Here is a 9,777-nt window from a genome sequence, read left to right as displayed (position 1 = left end):
ATGAAGTACAGCGGTTATGAATGACAGACATGTATGAAGTATAGTCATTCATGAAGTACAGGCATTCATGAGTTGTTCCGCAGACTTGTTTGTACAGCCTGTTATTCATGATGTTCTGTCTGATGAAGTTCTGTTGATATTCGCTTGATATTTTCTCGACAATCACTCGCTTAATGATATTGCTAGTCGTGGTATTCTTCCGTCCATTACACTGCTCATTCATTGCTGCAATAAAGTAAGATGGAATAGTATTAGTCCAGCTCAGCAGTGTTCGTTGGGTAAGCCTTCGCAACGGCCCCCACTGTTCTTCTGTCTTGTCTGCTTGCCTCACTTCGGCGTTGTCTGTGGTACTGTGATCATTAGAAGAGGGAGTGATTCTTATGCATGTCCCTCCCACGCAGGGCCACGCTGTACCTGTACCGGCCCTACACCAGCGAGGGGCCGAGTCTGGTCAGGGTGAAGGAGTGGAGGGGAAAGCCACCCACACTTAATTCCACCTTCCTCCACCGCCTCCACCTCCTGCAGGATAAGTTCTCTGAGTAATGGCAATTGTGTTTTATCTCTTTTCTTTCTGTTTGTCGCTACCTGTATCACTACCACTACCACCGCCACCACCACCACCTGTCACCTATTACTGTCGCCGTCATCGATCTCACCGCCACTTATGTCAGCGTTAACGTCACTGTTACCGCCATCACCACCATTGTCACCATCAATCACATCTGCATTAAGTCTTTCACTCTCATGTCGGTTGTAACGAAATGTGTACACACCCTCGCCACCATTTCTGTCATTACAGCTATCTGTGTCACTAACGCCACCATCACCTCACCACCGTCACTGTCATCACTATCAATAACATTTAAACTTTTCACTCTCATGTGGGTCAGAACGAAATGTGGACATTCTCACTACCACTGCTGTCAATGCCACCACCTGTCATTAACATCATCACCTCGCCATTGTTGTCCCCATCAGTCACATTTAAGTCTTTCGCTCAAGTGGATATAACGAAATGTCTACTGAATACCTCGAGTTTAATTTTTTACCCTCATACGCTTCACGCAAGATTAGGCTACAGGGGATTGTTTTCTTTATGTTGAGATAGTTACTGGTGTCACGTCACGCTGTTCCGCGGGTGTTCCTGACTCCGTTACATGTCAGGGACAGGTTTACGAATACATGACCTAATGATTGCACCTGTCACGCAACCAGCCCGTGGAAAAACTGAGGTATTCCAGGAGGTAATTAGTGATCGATCCTCTCATCCTTGTGTGAGGAAGTCGCTCTCAGATCCGTGCCCTCTTAAGTTTCGGCGCCTCATGAAGCGTTTCGAAACACGGACACTGTGCCAATATTCTGTCTGCACCGCTTTGCTCAGTCACCACCACTGTTTTCAAAGGCCACAGGGGTGATTTACCGGGTTCTCACGAGTGTTTCTGCTGTTGATAATGTAAAAATCTTGAATTGTAAAAACTTGAACTGTAAAAACACTTAAAAAGAACCGTATAACTTCAACTAGAGCCTTTTGAAAGTCGTGATGGTGCAGCGGAAGTGTTTCAGAATATAGTCTTAGGTTGTAGTGACCTGTCCTCCGTCAGCTTCCACGGCGCGGAGGTGAAGGTGACGGCCAAGCCCTTCCCCCCATACTGGCTGGAGGGGGAGGAGGAGAGGGGGGCAGGGGACGGCTACCATGGCACAGACTACCTCCTGCTGCAAGCCGTAGCCTCTACCCTCAACTTCAGCGTCGCCGTCGTGCCCACCTCGGACTGGAACGAGGTAAGGGCGTGTGGGCGTGTCTGGCTGCCGCGACTCAGTGTGTGTGTTCAGTGGAATGTGAGGGAGGGAGGGTGGGATGGAGGAGTCAGGGAGTGAAGGGAGAGTGGATGAGGATAAGTGGCCGGTGTCAGTTGTGGAGGGAGAGTGTGAGCGTGGCAGGATGGGATGGGTGAGTCAGTGAGTGAGGGGAGAGTGAGTGTTTCTGGTGTGGGGAGTTGAATATTTGATAAGAAACGAACGTACCATTTACTGAGGGAAATGTAGTTACTTGATGATGAAAAAATGTATCTGTTTGTTGAAGAAACGTAGAAATATGCTGTGGAAAAATGTAATTGTTTGGCGAGAAAAATGTAATTATTTGCCGAAGAAACATAAGAATTTGCTGAAGAAAACGTAATAATTGCTGAAGAAAAGATAAAATAAAAAAAAAAATGCTCGGGAAAAGCTTATAACTTTTGAGGAAAAGCTGAGGAATGGCTGTAAGTTACTGAGGGGAAAAAGAACATAACTACTTACTGAGGATAAAACCTAATTACTAACTGAGGAGAGAAGGCAAAAGATTCCCCTTTTTCCTGCACAGGTGACAGAAAAGGTGGAGAAGCGGGAGGCGTTCATGGCCACGATCATTTACGCAGTGTTGCCAGATCGCCTCAAGCGCTACTCCTTCTCCTACCCCTACGAGTACGCCTCCCCGACCTTCTGCATGACCAAGCCCCTGCTCAGGCCACAGTTCCTCAGCCTGTACTACCCGCTGACCAACGAGGTGTGGCTCTCCATCCTGCTGGCGCTCGTCCTTGTCCCTCTCGTGCTGGTCAAGGTACGTTTGTGCGGTGACGGGTACGATGTCTCACCTGTACGATAGTCCAGAAACGCTGCTCTCCCACCACGACTATTTTCAAGACCACAAAGATGATTAGCCAGGTTCTCATAAGTCTTTCTCTTGTTAATAATGTGGCAATTATATTAATCTGTCACTGCAACCACTAAAACACCATTAAAAACCCGTGTAAATTCAACTACAGCCTTTTGAAAGTAGGTGTGGGCAGAAATGTTTCAGAATACGGTTCTAAGTGTCATATTCTTCAACTTTTTAGCGTCCTATCTTTACAGCTCTTCAACTTTTTAGCGTCCTACCTTCACAGCTCTTCAACTTTTTAGCGTCCTATCTTCACAACTCTTCAACTTTTTAGCGTCCTATCTTCACAACTCTTCAACTTTTTAGCGTCCTACCTTCACAGTTCTTCAACTTTTTAGCGTCCTACCTTCACAGCTCTTCAACTTTTTAGCGTCCTATCTTCACAACTTTCAAGTCTATAGTGGAAGTTACCGAGACTCTCAAGGATATTTTCACGATTGCAGTGGTAGTTTAGCAAGCGTTCAACATTATCAATACGAAAAACATCTGAATAATCAACCTAAGCCTTTGGAAATAGTCGTCGTGAGGGAGGGAAGTGTTTTAGAGTGCGGGAATAAGTGAGGCTATGAGATAATACTTAGAGTAAGATTATTAAAGGTTTTCCGCGTTTGTGTATTTGTTACGATACTTAGGCTGCCTTCACACGAGTGGTTTATTCCCGCGCGATTTAAATATCAATGAAGTTCAATGAGACCCTTCACACAGTGGCAGCGCGGCTTAATTCCCGCCCGCCAGTGATTTATTACTGGCCGCGTGCAATGCTAACCCGCGCGGCGCCTGGCGGTTTACAATACTATAGAAGTCTATGGAGCCCTTCAGAAGGGAGGTTTTCTCCGAGCGGCAGTCGTGGTTAAAATGTGGTAGAGGTTAAGTGCTGCATTATTATGTATTGATATGAATAGTTTTATTATTATTAATATCACCATTATTATTATTATTATTATTATTATTATTATTATTATTATTATTATTATTATTATTATTATTGTTATTATTATTATATACACTGTAGTAGCAAAGGTACAATATGAATATAATTATGTTTCACAGAACATCATGGCAAGTCATCTTTATCAGCTTTCAGGTCAGAACATAATGAGAGGAATGCTCCTTGAAGGCGCCTACAGCTGTTCATTGGATGGGTCCACCATTTACGTTTTCTTCTTTTCCCTGTTCATTATATACACGATCACTCTCTTCTTTACGTCCTCCATCTCGAATAAACGCTGATAAACTGACAAGTATTCTGTGCACTGCTGCAGACGAACCGCGCGGAAAAAAAAAAAAAAAGGAAAAAAAAAACAGCTTGTGTGCAGACCTGCTTATTTGACACCCACCCGCGCGGTCATATTACTGCGCGAAAAAAAAAAGGCTTGTTTAAAGCAAGCCTTAATCCTTTTAAGAGTTGAGAGTAATATCTAATAAGTAAAATAATTAGAAGTAACAATAATAATTTTTGTGATTTGCTTGATGTGAGGTACGATGATTTACCTTCACGGCACGAGTAGCTGAGCGGCTCACAAGATAATGCTAGTAGGTGGCCTTTGAAAAGTCGTCGTATACTTATCACAACAGATGACCTCGTGGCTGAGAGACGACCCTAGCAGCGGGCAGACCTCCCCCTTAGTGGACGAGGTGGTGCGAACTCTCCTGGGACAGAACCTGACTGTGGGGTGCCGCAGCATGGGCACGCGGGCCAGACTGGTGCTCGGGGCGTGGCTCATCTTCGCCCTGGTCATCGGGGCAGCCTACCGCGGGAACCTGACGGCCTTCCTCACCATTCCCAAGTACCCGCCGCGCCCCGAGACTCTGCCACAGCTGGTGGAGGTTGTCGACAGGTGGGTTGTGGGGGCTGCCTGTGTGTGTGTGTGTGTGTGTGTGTGTGTGTGTGTGTGTGTGTGTGTGTGTGTGTGTGTGTGTGTGTGTGTGTGTGTGTGCGTGCTTTACTGACGCCATTCTCGTTGTGACGACATAGTTCACTTGAGTATGTATTCAGCGTTCCTCCGTGTGGTCACTGCAAACTTGGTCGTACGTGCTTCTGGATAATATTTTTACTCACGCCCATCATATCCCAGCATTCCTTCAGGCCGTGTCATGATTCATCTTCCTCACTTTAATCCTCAGTCAACTTAACTTCTTCAACACGGTGCCGCACCTCGCGCGTCACGGCTCGCCAGTACACTCATACAGTGCCGTACCTCGCGCGCCACTCTCCTGTCTTTGTTCCCACGGTGAATCCGTATCTCCTTTGGCCTTCTAGGTGGCGCGTTTTGTCTCTCGCATGCCTTACTCACTCAGATCTCTCAGCTCCACCCATTTCCGCTCTCAATCACGAAACAATAAATAATCATTGCTGCCCATATGGTGATCCCCACCCCCCTTCACCTCCATTTATTATCTTTATATATATATATATATATATATATATATATATATATATATATATATATATATATATATATATATATATATATATATATATATATATATGTGTGTGTGTGTGTGTGTGTGTGTGTGTGTGTGTGTGTGTGTGTGTGTGTGTGTGTGTGTGTGTGTGTGTGTGTGCGTGTGTGTGTGTGTGTGTGTGTGTGTGTGTGTGTGTGTGTGTGTGTGTGTGAAAGACTAAGTTAAAACATCACAAAGACTAAATAATCGATATATTTTCAATTTTCCTATGACTTTCTGTTTCGTCTCCCATACTTTTTTTTACCAGTTAAGCTAGAGCACAAGAAAAGTAAGATTAAGAAAGACTAACTTAAAGCATTACAAACTTAAATTCTCTATATATTTTCATATATTTTCACCTTATTTTAACTTTCCTACTGCTTAGATTATAATTTATCACCTTTATTTTCATTATAATATAATATAAGAAAGACTAAATTCAAAAACATTACAAAAAATCTAAATTATCGATATATTTCGATTTGTATTCACCTTATTCCGCCTCCGTACACCGTTCAACAATGACGTCACCACCGTTTGGTTCGAGCGACTGTGGTGGGAACCGGGCTCCGTTTCTGCCTCCGCTTGAACGGACGCCGTCGAGCGGAAGAGATGAAGAGTTTAACTTTGTACTTCGAGACGGACACAGTGGTGCACGTACTGATGTTTTGAATGTTGTGGGTGTGATACTCAGCACATGATAAAACATTATTGAATTACAGCTTTGTAATATAATAATACCATATTGCAAATTAAACATTTCTACGCTGATCGTGGAAAGAGAGGAGTCAGTGGGATCCCAGCGAGAGGTGCGGCAACACCGCAAAGCTGTGTAAACACAAGCACATGGATAAACTGGACAGGTTTCAGCCCAGCAAACTGCAGAAACGCAACAAGCCTCGCCCAGTTGCTGTGGTAATGACAGTATTAATAACTGACAACCAGACAACTGGAAAGTACTAGTATAGCCTTCCCTCCACCACAGCGTGCACTGACACAGCAGACCCCCCCCCCCCCCCCCGCCTTGCAGGATTCACCAGCGTGTAGTTACTTGTGTTTCTTTACTGTGCAGTGAATGACACTCTTCACCTCACTGGCCTCTCTTCGTCAGCTGCGAGCAGCAGGGTGGCAAGAAGTACACAAATTCCTTGTCGAGGAGGTCTCTTTTCTGCGCGGCCATGCAGAAAAACATTGGATACGGACACGGCGAACTCCTCCCTTCAGTACGGACTCCGTTTTTGTGGCGTCATTGCTGGACGGTGAACGGAGACGAATCCGTAAAGATAGACTAGTGTCAACCGGGCCTTACTCTAGAGCCAAAAGAAAACGAAAGATTAGAAAACAAGAAGAAAAAGAAAGAAAAAAGTACACACACGAAGAAAAGCAACTATCTGTTACCTCTTCTCTTCCTCAGGGTAACGATGCCTCCTTACGGTGCGCAGTTCCGTGATTTCTACAGCCAATCAGACTCCTACGTGTTCAAGGCCTTAGCGCAGCGCATGGACCTGGTGGGGTCTGCGGAGGAGGGACTGAGGCAGGCGAGCGATAAGTGAGTTTGTGTAGATGATGGAAAACTGAAGAAAGGATAGCTGGAGGGGAAGAAATTATGGAAAAAGAAAGGCTTGAGGGAAAATGAGAGATGGAAGGAGTGGTTGAAGGGATGGAGGGATGAGATGAGAAGAGAGAGGTCGCAGTGTGTTGCAAGGTACCAGATGGTTTGGTGTATTCCTTACGAGCATGCTTTGATAGGTGGACAGATAGATAGATAGACAGATAGATAGTTGTTATAGTTAGGTTGGTTGGGAGGTAGGAAGGAAAATGTATAAATAGATAGATAATAGACAGGTTAGTAGGCAGGTAGACAGACAGACAAACAAACAGGCGGGCAGATAGACAGATAGACGGGGAGGTAGATATACAAATAGATAAATACACAGATAAACAAATAAACTAACTCCTAATCATTACTTAGACACCCAGAAACACACACACACACACACACACACACACACACACACACACACACACACACACACACACACACACACACACACACACACACACACACACACACACACACACACACACACACACACACACACACACACACACATAAAACAATAAAATCAAGATAAGAAATGAAAGAAATAAATGAAAAAAATAAAAAAACCAACAGTCTACCACCTGTTCACCTGTCACCTGTCCACCACCACCTTCACACCTCAGGCAAGCCCACATCCAGGTGAGACGATACCTGGAGCTAGTGATTGCAGAAAGCTTCACCTTGCGGGACGGCAGCACACGCCTCTATCTGGGCAAGGAGGGCGTGTTCCCGGGGCTCTCCGCCTGGCCTATGCCCCACGACGCGCCCTTTAAGCCTCGTGTCGACCGTTGCATCATGGCGGTGAAGGAGGTAAGCTGAAGAGGTGTGGTAGTGGTGGTGGTGGTGGAGATACAAGGACAAGTAAAGGAAGGAGACAGGTGCTAGTGGACGAAATGGTAGACGCTCTGCTTTCTCACCACAAGTATCTTCAAAGGCCACAGAAATGATCAGCCAGGTTTTCAAGGGCGTTTCTCCTGTTCATAAGGTAGAAATCATGTTAATGTGTCACTATAACCACAAAAAAAAGATCTTTAAAAACTTGGTCACTTCAACTAGACCGTTTTGAACTGAGGGTGCGGCCAGAAGCGTTTCAGAATATCGTCTAAGGAAAGGTGCGAGGAAATGAGAAGGTAAAGTAAAGAAAGGAGAGATGTAAGGGAATAAAAAGGAAAGTGAGGGAAGAGTATAAGGAAATGAAAGGGGAAGGAAGAGTATAAGGAAAAGAAACGGGATGTGAAATGAAAGGTAAGTAAATGAGATGTATAAGGAAATGAAATGAAAAAAAAGTGAGGAAAAGTATAAGAGATTGAAAAGACAAATAAAGTCATGGAAAAGTATTAGAAAATGAAAAAAGGAAAGTGAAGAGGATAAGGAAATGGAAAGACAAGTAAAGTGAAGGAAGAACATAAAGGAATGAAAAGGTAAATAAAAAAAAGAAGGGAAAGTAAAGCGGAATAAGGAGGAAAATTAAGGAAAAGCTAAAAAAAATATAAGTAGAGCAAATGAAAAAAGGAAAATTAGACTTGTTATATGTTTCCTCTTTGCCTTTTCCTTTCTCCTCTTCCATTATGATTTCCAAACACGTACACTAAGAAAAAAAATGGAGAAATGAAGAAAAATTAATAGAAAATGAAACGTTAGAATTAATCACTAAGCTTTGGTATTACTTTTTTTTTTTTTTTTTATTTCTTCTCTTTTTTTCTGTATCCTGTCAAAGCGGTAAGCTGGGACAAGACAGACTGGATGGAAAAGTGAAGGCAAAGTATGAGAAGATGAAAAGATTTTTGTTTTGATATTATTTTCTTATCTTAAACTTCTCTTTATATCATATCAAAGGGATAAGCTGGGAAGGGACACAAGGGAACAAAAAGTACAAGGAAAAAATCTCTTATATATAATATATATATATTTTTTTCCTGTCGCTTATTCTACTCCTCTTTTTCTTCTCACCAGGCAGGTCTGTATGAAAAATGGAGTAGGGATGTCATGGCGGAAGCAAGGAAAAGAGGGAAGAGGAAACCGGAGGAGAAGGAAGAAGAAAGAGAAAAGAAAGAGGAGAAGAGCGCGGGTGATTCTCCTTTCAAGGCTCTCTCTGTCAATCACCTCCAGGGTCCTCTCTTTCTCCTCTTAATGGGTCTCCTCTTAGCTAGTCTCCTCTTCTTCGTCGAGGTCCTGACGCGGAAGTTGCTGAAGTGAGGAATCCAGGGAATGACTCGTGTTTTTCATGAAGTACGATAGTTTTTATATGGGTATGATTATCTTTTGTCTATCTATTTTGATTTGTTTACCTTGTTATCGTCTTTTTATAATTTTTTTTTTTATGAAGTACGATAGTTTTTGTATGGGTATGATTATCTTTTGTCTATCTATTTTGATTTGTTTAGCTGGTTATCGTATTTTCATTATTTTTTTTCATGAAGCACGATAATTTTTGTTTGGGTATGATTATTCTATTGTCTGTCTGCACTCTGTTTTTATTTGTCTAGCGCGTTATCGTATTTTTCATGAAGTACAATAGTTTTCATTTTGGATATAATTATCTTTTATTTCTCCCTATTCGTATTTGATTATTTTTTTAATTGTGATAATATGTAATTTTTTTATGTGGGTTTGTAATGTAATCTCTCTCTCTCTCTCTCTCTCTCTCTCTCTCTCTCTCTCTCTCTCTCTCTCTGTCTCTCTCTCTCTCTCTCCCTTATACAGAATGCCATGGAAGTCGATTAATTAAATAATAAATAAGAAAGCATAATCCTCTTTCATTATTATTATTATTATTAATATTATCATTATTATTGTTATTATTATTATTATTATTATTAATATTATTATTATTATTATTATTATTATTGTTGTTGTTGTTGTTGTTGTTGTTATTATTATTATTATTATTATTATTATTATTATTATTATTATTATTATTATTATTATTATTATTATTATTATTATCATTATTATTATTACCATTACTGTTATTACACAACACTAAAATTACATAACGAGAAATGTCAATTATGTAACAGGATCTTTTCAATTA

General features: G+C 42.1%; 1 protein-coding gene across 4 annotated transcripts in view; it reads left to right on the top strand.

The window, feature by feature from the left end:
• Positions 1-9,492, top strand: part of LOC135091672 (ionotropic receptor 93a-like) — a 13,002-nt gene extending 3,510 nt beyond the window's left edge. For 2 of the 4 annotated variants that reach the window (XM_063989507.1, XM_063989506.1), the window contains 7 exons: positions 402-539; positions 1,602-1,779; positions 2,360-2,596; positions 4,271-4,533; positions 6,555-6,689; positions 7,367-7,553; positions 8,697-9,492. In XM_063989507.1, the coding sequence (XP_063845577.1) occupies positions 402-539; positions 1,602-1,779; positions 2,360-2,596; positions 4,271-4,533; positions 6,555-6,689; positions 7,367-7,553; positions 8,697-8,939 (1,381 nt within the window). In that variant the 3' untranslated portion in view covers positions 8,940-9,492. The remainder of the gene's footprint in view (positions 1-401; positions 540-1,601; positions 1,780-2,359; positions 2,597-4,270; positions 4,534-6,554; positions 6,690-7,366; positions 7,554-8,696) is intronic. The other 2 variants (XM_063989508.1, XM_063989509.1) reach the window with 2 other exon arrangements.
• The last annotated feature ends 285 nt before the right edge of the window (positions 9,493-9,777 follow it).

This window comes from Scylla paramamosain, chromosome 38, assembly GCF_035594125.1.
Source record: "Scylla paramamosain isolate STU-SP2022 chromosome 38, ASM3559412v1, whole genome shotgun sequence".
Lineage (NCBI taxonomy): Eukaryota > Metazoa > Arthropoda > Malacostraca > Decapoda > Portunidae > Scylla > Scylla paramamosain.
Note: the sequence above shows the minus strand (reverse complement) of the source record. Positions and strands in the feature narration are given on the sequence as shown.